The following is a 20,713-nucleotide window of genomic DNA, read 5'->3' as shown; positions in this document are numbered from 1 at the left end:
AATGTCATACAAATATTTGAGTTGCACACTAGAAATATATGAGTTATATTTTGTTAGGGTTATATATTGCTAAAAATCATTTATAATTCCCATACTTTTGCCTGCATGAATATAAATTTGTTTATGAGAAGTTGTTCCTCCTTGACAATAGTTTCTCACTTATGCTTGATCTGGAGGCAAAAAGAAAAACTTCTCTCAATATATACTTAGAGATGCCTGGATTCAGAAAGAATCGGTTTCAATAGTTAAACTTATGTAAGACTGAATATACAGAATACTGACTTCCTGAACTTAAATGAGAAACAGAAATATCAAAAAGGCTGGATCATTCACATCTGTTCAGTGAGTTGAGGTAGACATGTCAATTTTTTTCAAGTATTTCTTAAGTATGATATATAATAGCATGTTCAATTCTAGACTGTACTAAGGCCATTCAGCAGTTTTTAGATTTTTTGCTTTATTAATTGAAATATGGATTTAAAAATGGCCCACTGTGAGCAAGATGTAAATGCCTGATCTCTCTAGGTTAATTGTAGAGGAAGGGATCCAAAGGTTTACGGAGATTGGGATAGTGGAGTGGATTAGTCATTGTAAACCTGATTATCCCAGCTGGGAGGGGCCAGAAGATATACCCTTGACCAATGCCTGTGAAATAGATTTGTGAAGGTAGCACCTGCATCTTTTTTTAAATTTTTTTTTTAATTTTTTTTATTTTTCAGACATCCCTTTAATAACTTAAAAGACAAAGCATATACAACCAGCATATTATAGGCATGTAAATACATGTGTTCTTAAATGGATCTTCACTTGGAAGAAAGGATTTCCTCTTTCTCAGAAGGCGTTTAGACACATATGGTAAGCCAAAAGCTGGAGCTCATACGTCAGCATGAAATGAAGGTGTTTCTTCAGACTTCATAACCCACGTGACATCAACACTTCCTTTTCCCACTGATATATTCTACACTTCCAAAACTTCGTTTCTGTCTGAGCACAGGCGCACAGTCATCCCTATCAGTGTGTTCACTTGATTTTCTTGTCTGCGTACATTTAATTGTTGTAAGAAACTTGGCACATTCTGGAAATCCACACGACCACGCGAGATCTTCAGCTGTTTGCCCATTCTTATTACATAAATTGATTTGGGCATCACTGGTCACAAGCAGGCTAAGGCACTCCAGGCTTCCAACCTTTGCTGCCTTGTGTAGTGGAGCTTCTCCTAAAACATCCTTCTGGTTGAGGTCAGCGCCTGTTTGCAGTTGCCAGAGAAGAAAACAAGCAAGGCCGCCTCCTGCAGCCAAGTGGACAGGCGACTGCTTGCAGGGATCCGGGCGTGCGTTGACCGAGGCCCCTTTCTCCAGCAAATACTTAAGACCGTCCACCTCCGGGTTGCTTTAAATTCTCCCGTACTAGGGCGGGACCACGCACTCCTACCTGCCCGGGTGTGGCGAGTGTCCCACCGCTCTGCACTCCCAAGGACTTTTGTCATCTGCCGTAGGTGGGAAATGTTGTTGCACCTGCATCTTTAAAAAAGTTCTGTAATTGCTTTCTCTGTATATCATATTTAACAGTGGGAACCACTGTCACTCAACTACAAAATTTAAATACAGTGATAATAATTGGATCCCGAGCTGGCAGGGGCCAAGAGGTGGCATTCAACTTTCAAAGGAAAGGTAGGCATAAGTCCCATAATGGATAGCAGAGGCAAAGTGGCAATCTGAATAGTCTGACTCATGTAGGCCTCTGGCATTGACTAATTAATCATGATTTCCCAAGAAGTGAAATTGATAGAAAGCCTACTACATTCCGTCTGAATTTATCCAAGCAGAAACCTTCTAGGTGGAATGGACAAAAGACTTATTTGAATTAAAAACTGAGAATTACAGCCCCACAATTAATTTCCAGACTTGAACCAGTTTATAGATGCAGAACTCCTTGAATAAAAGGGAGGGTGGATCTCCTTGAGGAAGGACCCCACTATATTACTGACAATTTATACAGTGAATCTTTGTTCCATCCTTCCCCAAGGAGATCTTCAGCCTTTTGCAAGAGTAACTGCACATTGGAGAAAGGGAAATAATCAGACATTTTAAGCACTACTGGGCACTCACTCTGAGCTGATGTTGATTCCAGGGGACCTAAAATGTCATTGTGGTCCTCCAGTTAAAGTAGGGGCTTATGGAGGTCAAATAATTAATAAACTTATATCTCAGTTCTGACTTTCAGTCATTCCAGTGGGTCCCTCGACTATTCCTGTGGTCATTTCCCCCGTTCTAGAATACATAATTGGCATAGACATACTTAACCGCTGGCAGAACATACACATTGGCTTCCTGACTGGTAGGGTAAGGGCTATTATGGTGGAAAAGGCAAAATGAAAGCCATTACAGCTGCCTCTACCAAGAAAAATCGTAAATTAAAAACATTATTGCATTCCTGGAGGTGTTGCAGAGATTAGTGTCACCATCAAGGACGTGAAAGACACAGGAGTGGTGACTTCCACCACATCCTTGTACAATTCTCATTTGGGCTGTGCAAAAGACGGACAGATCTTGTAGAGTGACAGGGTATTATCATGAGCTTAACCAAGTGGTGATTCCAATTGCAGCTTCTATATCAGATGTGGTTTAATTGCTTGAGCAAATTAACACATTTCCTTGTACCTGGTCTGCAGCCACTGCCTTCGTAAATGTTATTTTCTCCATTTCTGTCCAAGAGGCCCACCAGAAGCAATATGCCTTCAGCTGGCAAGGCCAGCAATATACCTTTACTGTCTTACCTCAGGGTGTATCAACTATCCAGCCTTGTGTCATAAGCTTATTTAGAAAGAATTTGATTGCTGTTCACTTCTGCAAGACATGACATGGATCCGTTACATTGATGACATTATGCTGACTGGATCCGGTGAGCAAGAAGTAGTAAACATACTAGATTTGTTGGTTAGACATTTGCATACCAGAGTATGGGAAATAAATCTCACTAAATTCAGGGACCTTCTACCTCAGTAAAATTTCTAGGGGTCCAGTGGTGCGGAGCCTGTCGAGATATTCCTCCTAAGGTGAAGGATAAGTTGGTACATTTGGCCCCTCCTACAACCAAGAAAGAGGCACAACGTCTAGTGGGCCTATTTGCATTTTGAAGGCAACACATTCTTCATTAGGGTGTATTATTCAGGGCCATCTACTGAGTGACCCAAAAGACTTCCAGTTTTGAGTAGGGTCCAGGACAGAAGAAGACTCTGCCACAGGTCCAGGCTGCTATGCAAGCTGCTCTGCTACTTAGGCTATATGACCCAGCAGATCCAATGGTGTATGAAGTGTCAGTGGGAGACAGGAATGCCATTTGGAGCCTTTGGCAGTCCCCGATAGGTGAATCATAGCAGAGACCTCTAAAATTTTGGAGCAAGGCCCTGCTATTTTCTGCAGACCACTATTCTCCATTAATACAGCTCTTGGCCTGTTACTGAGCTTTTGTGGAAACTGAACATTTAACTGTGGGTCATCAAGTCACCATGTGACCTGAATGGCTTATCATTAACTGGGTGCTTTCTGACCCCTCTAGCCATAAAGTGGGTCATGCACAGCAGCATTCCATCATCAAATGGAAGTGATTACGTGGTCAAGCTCAAGCAGGTCCTGAAAACACAAGTAAGTGACATGAGGAAGTGGCTCAAATGTTCATGGTCTCCACTCCTGCCACCCTGCCTTTTCTCCCCCAGCCTCCACTGATGGCTTCATGGGTACTTTTCTACAGTCAGTTGACAGACGAAGGCAAGACTAGGGCCTGTTTCACAGATGGTTCTGCATGCTATGCAGAAACCTCTTGAAAATGGACAGCACTACAGCCCCTCTAGTACATTCTGAAGGACAGTTGTTGAAAGAAATCTTCCCAGTGGGCAGAACTTCGAGCAGGGCACCTGGCTATGAACTTTGCATGGAAGGAGAAATGGCCAGATGTGTGGTCATATACTGATTCATGGGCCATAGCCAATGGTTTGGCTGGATGGCCAGGGACTTGAAAGAAGTATGATGGGAAAACTGGTGACAAATAAATGTGAGAAAGAAGTATGTGGATGAAGCTTTCTGAATGGTCAAAAACTGTGAAGATATTTGTTTGCCATGTGAGTGCTCACCAGTGGGTGTCCTCAGCAGAGGAAGATTTTAATAATCAAGTAGATAGGATGACCCATTCTGTGGACGCCACTCAGCCTCCTTCCCCAGCCACCCACATCATCTCTCATTGGGCCCATGAACAAAGTGGCCATGGTGGCAGAGAAGGAGGTTATGCGTGGGCTCAATGACATGGACTTCCACTCACTAAGGCTGACCAGGCAACAACCACTGCTGAGGGCCCAATTTGCCAGCAGCAGAGACCAACACTAAGCCCTTAACACAGCACCATTCCTAGGGGTGATCAGTCAGCTACCTGGTGGCAGGTTGGTTACATTGCACCTCTTTCATCATGGAAAAAGCAGAGGTTTCTCCCAATGGAACACATGCTTACTCTTGATACAGGTTTGCCTATTCTGCACACAAAGCTTCTGCCAAGACTACCATCCTTGGACTCATGAAATGCATTATCCACCATTACGTTATTCTACACAGTATTGCCTCTGAGCAAGGCACTCACTTTAAGGCTAAAGAAGTCTAGCAGTGGGCTCATTGTTATGGAATTTACTGGTATTACCATGTTCCCCATTATCCTGAAGTAGCTGGATTAATAGAACTGTGGAGTGGCCTTTGAAATCACAATTACAATGCCAACTAAGTGACAGTACTTTGCAGGTCTAGGGCAGAGTTCTCCAGAAGGACATGTATGCTCTGAATCAGTGTTCAACATATAGTACTAATTCTCCCACGGCCAGAATTCATGGGGCCAGGAATCAAGGGGCAGAAGTGGAAATGGCACCAGTCACCATCACCCCTAGTGACCCACTAACAAAATTTTTGCTTCCTGTTGTGACAGAGGTTTTAGAGGTCTTAGTTCCACAGGGAGGAATGTTGCAACGAGGAGACACAACAACAATTCCATTAAAGTGGGAATTATCATTGCCACCTGGACAAGCATATTAATGCTGCACTGAGCATGTGCACACCCGGCCAGGCTATGATAGTGCCTGTGCTTGGTCCAAACTTCACTCCAAGATCAGAGCAGGTGCTGGAGGCAGGGAGAGAGAAGGCAGCAGGAGCAGACACCACCAAGCCTGTGTGAAAGAAAAGGACACTTCCCAGGCCCCAAGAATACAGAGATGCCCAAGTCAGTAGCTGCAGCTGCACCCCAGAGGGCAGGGCTCCTGCTGGCTCCTGGCTCCCACTGGCTCCCTGCAACACGCAGCGCTGGACACGCCTGCCCCCTTGCAGCCAATGTCATGGCAGCGGCCTGTCTAGATGGGCTCCCACTGCCATCACTATTAGGATTAATCTGAACTATTTACAGGTAAGTCACTTCTGTCTTACAAGAAAGCTCTTGGTAGAATGATCACAGCAAGTTACTCCTGCCACCCAATGATTTTAAAACATCATTTAGAATGATTCATAAGATAAAGATAAAAGAGGTATGTGTATGTGTATTTAAATGTTTCCTAATTATAAAATGCATTTGATAAATTATAGGAAGGCATACATACAAAGAATGGAGTCAATGAAACAATTAAATAGTATTTTACATTATTCAAATAAATGTAAAAGGTATTATATTACTTTTCCACTGCTGCCATAACACAGTCTGATAAACTTCATGGCTTAAAGCAATATAAATTTATTATCTTGCAGTTTTGTAGGTAAAAAATTTGATACAGGTCTTCTTAGGCTAAAATCAAGGTACTGGAAGGCTGTAATCATTTCTGGAGATTCTTGGGAGAAATTTGTTTTTTTTTTCGCTCATTCAGGGTGGCAGAATTCAGCTCCTTGCAATTGTAGGGCTGAGATCTCAGTTTTCCTGTTGGCTGTTAGTTGAAGGCCATCTCTAGCTTTTAGAGACTGCCACATTTCTTGGCTCAAAGATCTTATTCTCATGGCTTATTACTGCAATCCACTCTTCTGCCTCCATCTTTTAATAATCATGTGATTAGATTGAGTCCACTCAGATAAATTTCCCCTCTTGAAATCTTTAACCTTAATCACATCTGCAAATTTCTTTTGACATATGAGGCAACATACAATGTATCACGGACATTGTTGGAGTTCATTATTTGCCCACCACAGATATTTAATATGAAAAGCAAACCTACCTTATAAAATTATGCTTAACTTAAGAATGTAGGAGAAAGGATAGCTTATCTATTATTTAAAAAGTATAATATTTTCTGGATTATTTCCAAATATTATAAAAGCTTATTTTTTATTGTATATCGTAACCTAATTCTTTAAGATTTTTAATATTTAGCAAAGCTATTCTTATGCAGATAGAAATTATTTTCAAGATGTTCAGAAAATGTCTTTTTCTGAGAACATTTTTCTTGCTTATGAAAAGAATAAAGAAGTCAATTCTGTTTTAAATTATTCACTTTTCAAAAGGAAATATCTCTTTGGTATACATTGATGATTGACTTTTGATACCAAAAGGTATGATTTTTGTAGAAGATATAAATATCCACAAAGCTCTGAACTAAAGCTTTTTAATAAGTCAGTCGTAGATGTTATATCCTAAGACCATGACTTTTAATTTAGGAAGTTCTCTGTAGGCTGCAGTTCTTACCTGAACTTGCCAGTCTATTTTACTGTATTTTTTATCTTTGCTCTTTTATCTTCTGTTGGCTCTAGTAGTTTAATTTTACACTTACTGAGGAATTTTCATTTTAAAAATTAGGGCCTTGAGCTATAAACTGTGATGGACAGAGATAATAAATATCTACTTTAAATGTCATACTTTCTATGGAACTAAAAGAAAATGGCTTTTATATATCTATTATTTAATTTAGAAGTTTACGGAAAGTACATCAACTATTTTACTTGTATTATGTTAAAGTGAAAATTAACAGATATCTGCAATTATCTGTTATTTATTGAAAGAGAGGATATTTGTTACTAAAGCCATGTAGATAAAATTGGTTTGGAAACTAGCCGTAAGAAAAATTTTTCATGACTACTAAACCTAATATTAACACAATCATAGTATCATTAAATAATTTATTTGCATTTGAATGTATACATTTTTGTACTTGATCTTATAGTGGAGGTACTGAATCCCAGTAAGATATTTTGATTAAAGATAATACTCTTTTCAACAAATGGTTCCAAGACCACTGAATATCCTATGCAAAGAGTTTATTTTTTTTTCCCCATTTATTTATTTTATTGTATTTTAGGTTTTGGGGTACATGTGAAGAACATGCAAAATTGTTGCATAGGAACACACATGGCAGTGTGATTTGCTGCCTTCCTCCCCATCACCTAGTTTTTGCACTGTTGCAGGATAAGCCATGGACAAAACCCCTCAGACACTGGAGTGATGAAGGAAGCGACTTTATTCAGTTGTGGAGCATTGGCAGGCTTAAGTCCCAAATACCTAGCTCTCTGAAAAGCAGTGTCATTCCCTTTTTAAAGACATACAACCCAAGGGATGAGGAGGTAAAACTGTGTCATTATCCATTGGCTAGACATCTGACCTCGCAGTCTTTATTTTCATTGATTTGCGGATTCACATTCGGTGCACACGGGACGGAGGGAAGTGGAAGGGTTACAGAAGTTAAACAAAGTCAGTAAATCGCTCAGTGACGGAAGTATTTTTAGGGAGGTTCTGGATTGTGCAAACATGACTCAGAGCAGCAGGAAAAACATTCTTTTGTAACATTTTTAAGGCTTATAGATAACACAGGCACCAGTTACAGAGAGGGGAATTATTATCTCAGCCCTTGAGCCCTGCTGCTCCCGGGCTGGTGGCATCACCAAGTTGCCTGACTGTTGACTTTAGCTTTTTGCTATTTTATTTGCCCTCTCTCTTTTCTAACAGAGGACAGGCAAAAGAAAGATGGCCTCTCTCAATACTACCTCACATGATATACAAAAATTAATGGATCACAAGACTAAAAGATTTAAAACTAAAATTTGTAGAAGAAAACAAAGGCATACTTCTATGTGAAAATGGATTAGATTTTTTTTTTTTAGGTATGATACCAAAAGTACAAGCTACAAAAATGAACCTCTTCAACATTAAAACATAAAATGTCTTTCGAAAGATACCATGAAGAAAGTGGATCAGGTGTGGTGGCTAGGAGGCCAAGACAGGAAGATTACATGAAGCCAGGGTGTCAGGGATATAATGAACTATAATTGAACCCCTGCACTCCAGCCTGGGACACAGAGCAAGGCCCTGTTTCAAACAAATAAAAAGTCAAAAATCATGTATCTGATAAAAATTTCATATATAGGCTATAAAGAAATATTACAACCCAATTATATAAAGAAAAGTAATACAATTAAAAATGAAAAAGGAGATGAATTCACATTTCTCCAAATAAAGACACATAACATCTTCTCATTACATAAAAAATGCTATCAGCATTAGACACCAGAGAAAAGCAAATCAAAACTACAATGACATACCACTTTGCACCTATTTGGATGACTACAGTCAAAAAGCCAGATATTAACAAATGTTGGTAAGTATATTTACAACCTGATCCTCCTCACACACTACTGGTGTGAATGTGAAATGGTGCAGCTGTTTTGGTAAACACTGTGGCAATTCCTCAAAATGATGAACATATACATAATCAACAGAAATGAAAGCATATGTTCACCCACACACAAAAAATGTACATAAATGTTTACAGTAATATATTCATAATGGCCAAAAAGTGGAAACAACCCAAAAGTCTATCAACTAAAAAATAGAAAAAATAAAGGAATATATCTATATCTATATAGGGGATATGCTCACAAAACTGAATATTATGTATCAATAAAAGCCAGTTAAGACCTGATCCATGCTATAACACGGATTAACCTTTAAAATACTATCTTATGTAAAAAGGACAGTCTCAGTAAACCACATATTATATATATTTATATAAAGTTTCTAGAGTAAGCTAATACATAGAGACAAAAAGTAGCTTGGTGGTAACCTAAAACTGTGGTTACAGTGATAAAAAAGAAAGAGAAATTACTACAGGTTTCCTTTTAGGGTACAAAAATGTTCTGAAACTTATTTTCCCATTGTTGTGCAACTCTGAATATTCTAATCACTGAATTGTATTCTTTCATGCTATATGATGTATGTCTCTAAAGCTGTTATAAAAATAAATATATGTGATAGAGAAAAACATAAACAAAAGAGGTAAGTGGAGTTAAATAAGCAATCATGTGTGCTGGTACAATGTGTGTCTTATCTTTATGCTTGCATATCCTTCGACCTTATTTATATGTTAATATATTTTTTTCTTACTAGAAATAGAAAAGATTTTCTTATGTAGATGAGAGTTATGCCTCTGTTACTGTGGAATATAGCATATATTTACTTCTTTATTTTTTGCTTCAGAGCTTGTGCCCTCAGGGAAACACAGGGCTTTGAGGTCAAAATAGCACACAGTCTCTGTGCAGCTTCAGGAATTGGTTACTGAGTGGGTTTTGTGGAAAGAAGCCACTATTAAAGAGTTTTATAAAAATGCCTGAGTGCCAAAGATAAAAAGAGGCTTAATTATAAATTTAATTATCATGAAGAAAGTACATACGAATACATGGCTTAAAAAAGAAAAATATATAAAAGTTAGGTAAAGGATGTGTTAGATGCAAACAAAATACAGTAGGGATATCTACTCTAAAATCTATGCATAGAAGAACTTATCTCTAAGTAAGTGATTTTTATGTTAAGACTCAAGAAATTACCTAGAATACATTTTGAATCAGTTTTTGAGGATTATATTGCATGTTTTGAGTATGGATGGCTAGTTTTTTAAATCTATTAAACTGATTTTGTGTCTTTATCTAAAATCATTTATGTGTGTTAGATTATTCCTAGCCCTCTATTGCATTTCATTTGGCTATATTCTCATATTTTCCCCAAATTCACACTCATTTGATCACTATTGCTTTACAGTAGGTCTTTATTTCAGATAGTGGAGGTTTCCATTTTTCTTTTCTTTTTTTTTTTTTTTTTTTTTAATTTTAAACATTCTTTCCCTGTTAAAACACTTTGGGTTTCTATAAAATTTAGCAACAGTTTGCCAATTCTCCAAAAAAAAAAAAAAAAAAAAAGAAATATACTGATATTTAGGTTGAAACTGCATTGAATCAATAGGTCAGATGGGGTGAATTGTTAGGTTTTATGTTTATTTGATTTTTTAAGCTTTAAATTTTTATTATCGGTACATAATAGTTATACATATTTATGGGGTATATATATTTTGATAGAAGCATTTAATGTGTAATCATAAAATCAGAGTTATTTGAATATCTATCACCTCAAGCATTTATCATTTCTTTATATTAAGAACACTTCAACTTTACCTTTAGTAATTTTGAAATAAACAGTAAGTTATTAACTAAGTTGTCCTATTTGGCTACTGAACACTAGATTTTATTCCTTTTATCTAACTGTATTTTTGTACCAGAATTGATGTTTTAAGAATAGAAGAATACAGTATGACCCTTCATTTAGTTAAGTCTTCTTGGATTCCTTTCATCTCTGTTTTGTGTTTTTCAGTGTGTACAACTTTTACTTTGACAGATTTAAACACAATCATTGTTTTGGATACTATTGCATACACTATTTTTTATTTTATAATCATAAACTGTTTGTTACTAGTCTGTAGAAATATGATAGAGTTTTGTAATTGGCCTTGCATTTTGTGACATTGCATTTGTTACTTCTAGTATCTTTTAAAATATTATTTTAAAATATTATTCTATGTAAAAAGTTTTCTTCTTTTAAAATTTTCTATCTGCATGCTTTCTACTTCTTTTTCTTGTCTTACTGAACCTGCTAGAACCTCAGTAAAATATTGGATAGAACTGGTCCAATAATAAAATATATCTTTGTTTGTGATTTTTAGGTAAAATTAATAATAGTTGTTTGAAATTATTGGCAGATTTTCTCTCATTGATGAAGTTTTATTTTTAGTTTCTTGAAATGATTTAGCATAAATAAATGCCACATTTTGTTACTTTTTATTTTACATCTATTAAAGTATGGTCTTTGGTTTTTGTCTGTTGATATTCTGAATTGCAATGATGGATTTTTAAATATTGATCCAACCTTAAATTTTCTAGAAAAAAAAATTCTACTTGGTCATAATATATATTTACCATATTGAATTTTCTAAAAAAATCATATATGCAAATGATATTTATTTTACAAGTATTTTAAAGAAGAGCATTGCTCAGTAGTTTCCTTTTTATAATATCTTTCTTGATTTTAGAATCGGGGTAATACTGGTAATATGAGTTGAGAAGTGTTACCTCCATTCCTGTATTCTGAAAAAGTTTTGTGAAGAATTGATATTTGTTTCTTAGACCTTTGGTAGAATTTGTTTTGTAATTCTATATAACCTTGAGTTAAAACATCTTATTGATATAGTCAACTCATTTAGTTGCTATGATTTGTTAGGTTTATATATTTTTTTTCTTAAGTGAGACAAGACAGGCTGTTCCTTCCATGTGTCTTTTGGCTCTCTTCCAAGTCATATAATTCACAGGCATAGGGCCATTTTAAGTATTTTAGTATATAGTACTTTAATAGTAAATTATTATTCCCACATGCCAAAAAGAGACCTGATAATTGGTGATTGGATCAGAGGGACAGCTTCCCCCTTACTATTCATGTAATAGTGAGTGGCTTCTCATGAGACCTGATGGTTTTAAAAAGTGTAAGTCTTCTTTGTTCTCTCTCACCTGCCATCCTGTAAGACATGCCTGACTTCCCCTTCTGCCATGACTGTAAGTTTCCTGAGGCCTTCCTAGCCAGGCAGAACTGTGAGTGAGCAAAACCTCCTTTCTTTATAAATTACCCAGTTCCAGGTAGTACCTTTATAGCAGTATGAAAATGGATTAATGCAGAGAATTGCTACTAGGAGTTAGGTACTGCTATAAAAATAACCTGAAAATGTGAAAGCGACTTTAGAACTGGGTAATAGGCAGAGCTTGGAACAGTTTGGAAAACTCAGAAGAAGACAGGTAGATGTGCAAATGTTTGGAAATTCCTAGAGGCTTATTGAATGGTTTTTACCAAAATGTTGATAGTAATAGGCGCAACAAAGTCCAGGCTGAGGTGGTCTCCGATGGAGATGAAGAACTTACTGAGAACTGGGGTAAAGGTCACTCATGCTATGCTTTTGCAAAGAGACTGGTGGCATTCGCCCCTGTCATAGAGATCTGTGGGACTTCGAGCTTGAGAGATGATTTAGAAGATCTGGTAAAAGAAATTTTCTAGGCAGAAAGCATTCAAGAGGTGACCTGGTTGATTCCAAAAGCATTCAGTTATATATACTCAAAAGAGATAGTTTGAAATTGGAACTTATGTTTAAAAGGAAGCAGAACACAAATGTTTAGAAAATTTGTAACTTGATCATGTGATAGAAAAGAAAAACCCATTTTCTGGGAAACAATTCAAGCCAGCTACAGAAATATGCATAATTGATGAGGACCCAAAGGTAAATTGCCAAGACACTGGGGAGAATATCTCTAGGGCATTTCAGAGATCTCCATAGGAGCCCCTCACACCACAGGCCTTGAGGCCTAGGAGGGAAGAGTGGTTTAATGGGCTTGGACAAGGACCTTGCTGCTCTGTGAAGCATCTGGACTTGGTGCCTAGCATTTTAGTCACTCCAACTCCAGCCATGGCTAAAAGGAGCCAAAGTACAGCTTGGGTTGTTGCTTCTGGGGTGCAAGTTCCAAGCCTTGGTGACTTCTATGTGATGTTCAGCCTGCGAGTGTACAGAAGGCAAGAGGTGAGCTTTGAGAACCTCTACCTAGATTACAGAGGATGTATGAAAACATCTGGATGTCCAAGCAGAAGTCTGGTACAGGTCTTATAAAGAAACTGCTATAGCAGTGTGGAAGGCAAATGTGGGGTTAAAACCTCCAAACGAGTCCCCTATGGGGCATTGCCTAGTAAAGGAGGATGAAGAGAGCTGCTGTCCTCCAGACCCCAGGAAGGTAGATCCACTGACAACTTGTACCCTGTGTCTGGAAAAGCCAAAGACATGAAATGCCAGCCAGTAAAAGTGGCCACAGGGGGATACCCGGCTTAGACACAGGGGCAGAGCTACCTAAGAATGTGGAAACTCACCCTTTGCATCAGCATGTCCTGGATGTGAGACATGGAGTCAAAAAACATTATTTTGGAGCTTTAAGATTTAATGACTGTCCTGCTGGGTTTTGGATTTGCATGGGGCCTGTAGCCTCTTTGTTTTGGACAATTTCTCCCTTTTGGAATGAGAGCATTTACCCAATTCTTTACGCCCACTGTATCTTGGAAATAACTAACTTGCTTTTGATTTTACAGGCTTCATAGACAAAGGCACTTGCCTTGTCTCAAATGAGACTTTGGACTTGGACTTATAAGTTAATGCTGGAATAAGTTAAGATTATGGGGGACTATTGCGAAGGCATGATTGGTTTTGAAATGTAAAAGGCACATGACATCTGTGAGGGGCATAGGTGAAAGGATATGCTTCAGCTCTGTGCTCCAAATCTCATCTTGAATTGTAATCCTTAAGTGTCCAGGGAGGGACCTGGTGGGATGTAATTAGATCATGGAGGTGGTTTTTCCCATGCTGTTCTCATGACGGTGAGTGAATTCTTATGAGAGCTAATGGGTTTTGTTTGTTTGTTTTGAGATGAAGTTTCACTCTTGTCACCCAGGCTGGAGTGCAATGGTACAATGTAGGCTTACTGCAACCTCTGTGTCCAGGTTTGAGCAATTCTCCTGTCTCAGCCTCCCAAGTAGCTGAGATTACAGGTGCCTACCACCATGCCCAGCTAAAATTTGTATTTTTAGTAGACACAGGGTTTCACTCTGTTGGCCAGACTGGTCTCAGACTTATGACGTCAGGTAATCCACCTGTCTCAGCCTCCGAAAGCGCTGGGATTACAGGTGCAAGCCACCATGACCAGCAGAGAGCCAACGGTTTTAAAGAATGGCACTTCCCTTTCCTTGCTGTATCTCTCCTGTCACCATGTAATATGTGCCTTGCTTCCCTTTCCCCTTGTGCTATAATGTTTGGTATCCTGAGGCCTCCCCAGCCATGTGGAACTGTGAGTAAATTCAACCTTCCTTTTTTATAAATCACCCAGTCTTCAGTAGTACCTTCTTAGCAATGTGAAAATAAACTAATGCAGTAGGATCTAAATTGAGCCTCATTTATTCTCATTATTTTTAGTGTTTATGTCTTATTTTTCTTTGTTAGCGTAGCTAAAGATATATCAATTATATCAATTTTTAAAGAACCAGCTTTTAGCTATTTTGATTTCTCTATTTCTTTTCGGGTTTCAATTTTATTCATATTTTCTCTTTTCCGTTTTATTGGCTTCTTCATGTTTTTAGTCTCTGAAGTTGGAAGTTCAGATTTTTTATATGTGTGTGAGTGTGCATTTTGTAAAATATTCAAAGTTTCTAAAGCCTTCTAATTTATTATTATTTTTAAATATTGTAACTTTTATTTTAATTCAAGTTCATATGTGCATGTTTGTTATATAGGTAAACTTGTGACTCTGGGGTAGATGTACAGATTATTTTGTCATGCTAAGCATAGTATGTGACATTTATTTCTTCTGAATCTCTTCTTCCTCACACCCTTCTCCCTCAAGTTGGTCTCAGTGTTACTTCTTTAACCCATAGATTATTTTTAGGTGTGTTGTCTAATTTTCAAATATTAGGCAATTTTTCTAGATATATTTGTTATTTATATTCTAATAACATACTATTGTATAATTTGAATTTTTCAAGTTTGTTCATTTTTTTTATTACTTTGGAATCTTTTATAATTTTGCAAATGTTTCATGAGTCTTTGAAAAGAATATATATTCTAATGTTGTGGGATGAAGTGTACTGTAATCTCACTGAAATTCTCTGATCAATGATTGAGAGTTTCCAACTACATTTTTGGATTTGTCTATTTCTCTTTTTATTTATTTCAACTCTTGTCTCAAGTATTTTAAAGATTTTCTGCTCAGTCAATGAAAATTATATTATTATACCTTGCTGGTGAATTGATCACTATATCATTTTAAAAAGGACTTTTATCTGTTTCTCTTTATTCTATATAATCTTACTTTGTCTGAAGTCTATGTTTTTAGATACTATTACAGCCTTGTCATCTTCCTGTAAATAGGTGTTTGAGTAACATCTGCTCCATATTTTAACTTATTTATTTTTTACATTTAAAGTATGGTTATTGTAAACAAAATAAAAGGAGGGCTCTGTTTTATTTATTTATTTATTTATTTATTTATTTATTTATTTATTTATTTATTTATTTATATGATTCAGTCCCCTTAGAGACAGCCAAAAATTGCCAACACTGACTATATTTCAAGTCGTCATGGTGGGGTATTGGGAAAAGTTTTCAGTTAGCAATAATCGTGCCTCAGATAAACCTCATTGGCTATGACACTGCCACTGCACAAAGCTGTTTTTAATCATTTAATTTCTGTCTCTTAATTGGCATGTTGTTACATTTGCATTATTACATTTAATGTAATATTTAATAGTCTATCATCTCTATAGCTATAATCTGTTTACTCTTCTTTTGTTTTCTTTACTAGGCTATTTTTTATCGTTACAGTAAAATTATTTTTTCTCTTGTATTCACTTATTATTTGTGTTTCCTTTACAGTTTTATACAGTAATTTTTCTTTGGTGTACTATATAATTTTAGTTGGTTGCATCTGTATCAAATAATATTAAACTGTTTAAAAATATCATTCTGTTGTCTTCTGATGTTCATAATTTCTCACAGGAAGTCTGCCATGCTTATTTTTATTCATTGTTCTATGATATGGCTTTGTTCTTTGGTATTTTCATGGTTTTCTCTTTATCGTTGGTTTGGAGAAGTTTAAATATTTGTCTAGGGGAGTGTGTATGTGTCTTTTATTTCACTTTTTATCACTCAACTGGAATCTGTGCTATTTATTTTATCAACTTTGAAAATTCTCAGCCACAGTTCTCTTTAAATGTTTCTCCTTCCTGTTCTCTCCCCTCCTGTGAGTATTCTGATTATTTCTATGCTAGACTATTGGAATTGCACCACAGATATTGGATGCTCTGTTTAGTCTTTATTCTCTCTTCTCTCTCTTGGGGTTTAATTTGGCTAATATATATTGACTCATTCTCAAGTTTCCTTCTATTCATTGGTCTAGATGAGCTTCTCATAGATATTATTCATATCTGTCTCTCTTTTCATTTCTAGCATTTTCATTTGCTTCTTTCTTCAATTCAATCTCCTCTTCCCACTTTTTCCTGTAGCCTCTATTTCTCTAATCACTTTCATGCTCTTCTGTTTATGTATGTGGCTTATCTTCTCCACTAAGACATTTAAGAAATAATTATTTAAATTTTCTGGTATTTTAAACATTTCTGTCATATTTTAGTCTGGTTTTATTGACCGCTTTTTGTTTTCATTGTGTGGGATTTTTCCCTTGCTTCTTTGTGAGTCTCATGATTTTTTAATGAAACCCAATATTTTGTATAACATAGTAGGTAAGAGGCATTTATGCCTGGAAATGACACTTTTCCCCCCATTAGAACATTTGTGTGTGGGTTGAGTCAATCTAGCCAGGAGCTGAATTGGCTTTAGACTTTTTGTTCCTATGTTTATCCTCTTTGTACCACAAGTTCAAAGTCTTCTAATATTACCTTGGGCTTAGTGTAAGGCTGGCTTACTAGATGGTTCTTCACAAATATGTATTACACCCTTAGCTTTAGGTCTTCTTTTTGTGGCCTTTGTGTGTGTGTTGGGTGGGGGTTCCATCTCTCATATTTCCCATATTCCAGCTGTAAGTGTTATTGTTAGCCCTCTTAGGCTGATGAGTTGGAAATTAAGGTGGTGTTTGCTGTATTTTACTTTATCTTTGGTGGGTGCTGAGGTTGGGCTTTCTAATAAACTTATCCTCTCCCTACTGTTAGAGTTGTCTAATGATCAGGCTTCCTGAAGGCTTCCTGCACTTCCATCATGGGTTGAGGGTAATAATAGTTTAGTTTGCCTATTCCTATGAGAAAGAAGTTCTGGGAGGTGGGGTTTGAGCCTTTCCCTACCCCACTGAAGGGGCTTATCTCCACTTGCTTCACATGTCCACAGTCTTTCTCATGAGCATTATTTAGTGGAGATCCAGGGAAATGAGCCTTTGAGCGAGAGCAATTCCTTCATGTCTGGAAGTTCCAAGAGTTCTATATTCTAGCCTGCACTCAACATTTAGCAATTCATAACATTGTTAGCTAGTTTGTTCTTAGCTATTTGCAAATTGTCAATACTTCTTCATATGCTCTCTTCAGCAACTCTCTTTGTCCTTAGAATTCAGGCTACTTGATTGCCCTCCCACTTTAGCCATCTGAACTCTGTAATGATTCAGAAGAATCATGGGGTAGTAGATAACCCAGAGTCCTTTGCTTACTGAGGTAGGAGTTGCACTCTGCAGCTTCCTATGTCCTAGATACAAAACTTCAATTGTTGAGAGTTGCAATGTAACCACATTTTTGAAGCAAACTGCCACCATATACTATGGCTTTATTTTTGGATGATACTTTTGTCTTAGTTCTACATATAATATGTAGAAATATACAGGATTTATACTAATGCTTCTCTACTAATTTTGAAAATTTGAAGTTTTATTTCTAGCAGATGCATAAGAAAAAGCTCATGGAAAAGAGTATTTTTATTTTCAAAGTTATTTTGTGACAAAAACAGTTATATTCTATTTTTAGACTGAAAAAGCAGTTTGGTGGACTATAATGTCTTTGGCTCATACTTTTTCTCTCTTATGTATCTTTAATAGGACCATATATTGTCTTTTGGTATAAAAATTTTTGTCTACAATTCATATTTCAGTCTTATTTAATGTTTATTGATGTTGATTTTGGTCTTTCTACCTAGATGATAAAAAGCTGTTTTTTTCCTAACAATTTTATTATTTTATCTCTGTTCAATCTCAACATATTATTTCTTGATATCCATCTCTCATTTGTACTTATACACATATATATTTATAATGATATTTTTCTTTAAGGTTTATTTTCTATATTGTTACTTCTGTTTGTTTTCCTAGGCATTCCGATTATGTATATGCTTATTCTCTTTGCCTTTTGTCCTTTTCTCACAAATTATTTTTTATCACCTGTTCACTTTTTAAATAATTTTATTTTCACAGATTATGTATTGTTTTGTGCATATTTATTTTTGTGTCTCTTGTGTTTTAGTATGAATGAGAAGTGTCTTTGTTTGTTTATTGTCTTTAAAAAAATCTATTTAAATAAATTTAGGATCTTGCTATGTTGCCCAGGCTGCTCTCAAACTCCTGGCTTCAAGCAATTATCCCAACTAAGGCCTTCTAAAGTGCTGAGGTTACAGATGTGAACCCCATGCCTGAATTATTTTAATTTTTACTTTTATTTAGTGATATAACTTGTTTTAAAATATTTTTAGTCTTAATGTATGTTGATCTTGGATTTAGTCTATGACTTTCTTATTTTGGTGAGCTTAGAATATTAGTTTACAATTTTATCTATTTGGTGGCCATTTTTACTGCATTCTTACAGTTTTGGTAGGATATTGTACAAATTTATTTTTTTAATTCAACCACATGTTTATGTGTGTGTATATATATCACATTTCCTTTATCCTTCCATCTATCAAGAGACCTTTGTGTTGTTTCCATATCTTGGCTATTGTGAATAATGCTGCAATGAACATGAGACTACAGACATCTCTTTAAAATCCTAATTTCATTTTTCTTTGTATATATACACACATAAGTGAGATTACAGTATTATATAGTAGTGGAGAAATATGAGATAAAATATGCTCCAAATGGGGTGATTAAAGTTATCACTTACAGCTAAAACTGGTAGTAAAACACAGTTCTTTAAAGCAGAACTTTGCTCTCTGAGTAATAAAGCAAAACAGTCCCTTACATGAGTAATAAAGCAAACAGTCCCTTACCTGGATCAATTACGTGTTCATTGTTTGGCATTGTAAACTTTTCTGGACATGCTTCTTACCACAAATTAATGTGAGAGAAAATTTTAAACTAAGGGTGCCCAAAATTGCCGTATTTATGGAAAAACTTTTGTTTGTGAGACAAGATGAAGAAAGTCAGTTTCAATTTCCAACAGCTCTAAACGTGTTAATGTATATATACTTGGAGGAATAATGATTTTTTGAAATGAAGTAACATTTAGCAGTGGACAGGCACTACATTAATCAAATAATTAAATTTAATGTCACTAAAAATGGACAAACTGGCATTATGTACTTGACAATGTGAAACAACAGAAAGTAAATAATATCACCAATACAGTATAGCTAATAAAAATTTAAATCTGAATATAACAATAAAAATTATTAGACAAATTAGAATTGTGTCACAATTTGTAAAAACACTGACATGGAATATTGAACAATGTCAAGTTAATAAAAGACAAAAGCCTCAGATAACTCTGCTGAGTTAAAGGAGATTAAAAGAACATAACAAAATGCAACCCAGGATTAGTCACTGGATTCTAGACAAACAGATTAAAAAAAAAAAAAGCTGTGACATTTTGAGAAAAATTGAAGGAATCTGAATGTTAATTGAATACATGTTAATAATACATTAATATAAAATTTCTTTAGTGTGATAATGATATTTCAGTTATATTTTTAAAATGCTGAAATACATGGTGTGAAATGCAATGGTATCTGTAACATTTTTATATGTTTTGGCAAATATTCTCAACTAGGGGTGTGTGTGTGTGTGTGTGTGTGTGTGTGTGGTGTGTCATTCAAGTTTGTCTATTTTATCTTGATATTCAGCATGGCATTCCTTTTCACCTATCCTCATGTCAGTATCATGTTAAGATAGCTGATTCATCATGGACTCATTCTCATCTATGTTTAGAATCCTTGACATGGTATCAGTTAAAATACAAGAAACCTAGACAAATTCATGTGTCATCACAGATTACCTGATACTTGAGCAACTATGTCAAACTGAAAATTAGGAACAAGAGTCTGCCTTTTGATTAAAATAAATTTGGGCAACAGAAAACTCTTATGGCTGGTCATTTGGCCAAGGAATGCTAAGAGAAATTACACAAGAAGCTTTATAAATTCAACTATTACCATCTCAGAAGTAAAGATTTCAATGCCATGTCAGTAACTGTTCATCTTTTTCTAAAAGCTGATACAATTTTCTTTGTTCAATTACTTTTATGTTTTATCAAATACAATTAACAGTTACTGTGTTGGAGGCTGTATTTTTAAAAATTATGTACATTATAAATATTAAGTTAGTTTATTTAACTTTTATGACATTATGAAATTGGTACAATTATTGTTTCTATTTTTCAGAAGAGAAATTTGAGGCAAAGAGATGTCAGTTGCTTTGCCCAAGATCACACAGGTAGTTTAGGGACAAAACAGGGATGCTACTTAGACAGTGTGACACCAGAGTTTATATTATGGACAATGTTAACTTCCAGTTTTCTAATTATCTTAAAACATCTAATAGACGTTTTAAGAAAACATCTAATAGCACCTCATCACTTACTTTAAAGCTTCACTTTCCATCTCGAGTTAATCTTTATA

General features: G+C 35.9%; 1 protein-coding gene and 1 non-coding gene across 2 annotated transcripts; both read right to left on the bottom strand.

Moving 5' to 3' along the window:
* Nucleotides 1-717: 717 nt before the first annotated feature.
* Nucleotides 718-20,695, bottom strand: LOC108309664 (ankyrin repeat domain-containing protein 37-like). Its single transcript, XM_037741259.1, has 2 exons — nucleotides 20,676-20,695; nucleotides 718-1,389 (listed from the first exon to the last, which is right to left on the bottom strand). Exons 1-2 carry the CDS (start codon nucleotides 20,693-20,695, stop codon nucleotides 930-932), a joined length of 480 nt encoding a protein of 159 aa, XP_037597187.1. The 3' UTR covers nucleotides 718-929.
* Nucleotides 15,424-15,564, bottom strand: LOC119472374. Its single transcript, XR_005201515.1, has one exon. It is a non-coding gene; the product is annotated as a U4 spliceosomal RNA (small nuclear RNA).
* Nucleotides 20,696-20,713: the final 18 nt, after the last annotated feature.

The sequence above is a fragment of the Cebus imitator genome, unplaced genomic scaffold (genome assembly GCF_001604975.1).
Source record: "Cebus imitator isolate Cc_AM_T3 unplaced genomic scaffold, Cebus_imitator-1.0 Scaffold96, whole genome shotgun sequence".
In the NCBI taxonomy this organism is placed as follows: Eukaryota; Metazoa; Chordata; class Mammalia; order Primates; family Cebidae; genus Cebus; species Cebus imitator.
This window is presented reverse-complemented; position numbering and strand designations above follow the sequence as displayed.

Excerpts from the sequence above, each read along its gene's own strand:
- LOC108309664 (XM_037741259.1), bottom strand. The coding sequence starts at position 20,695 with ATGGAAAGTGAAGCTTTAAA. Across the intron at positions 1,390-20,675 it reads ATGGAAAGTGAAGCTTTAAA|CAACCCGGAGGTGGACGGTC; the intron begins GTAAGTGATGAG and ends GAGAATTTAAAG.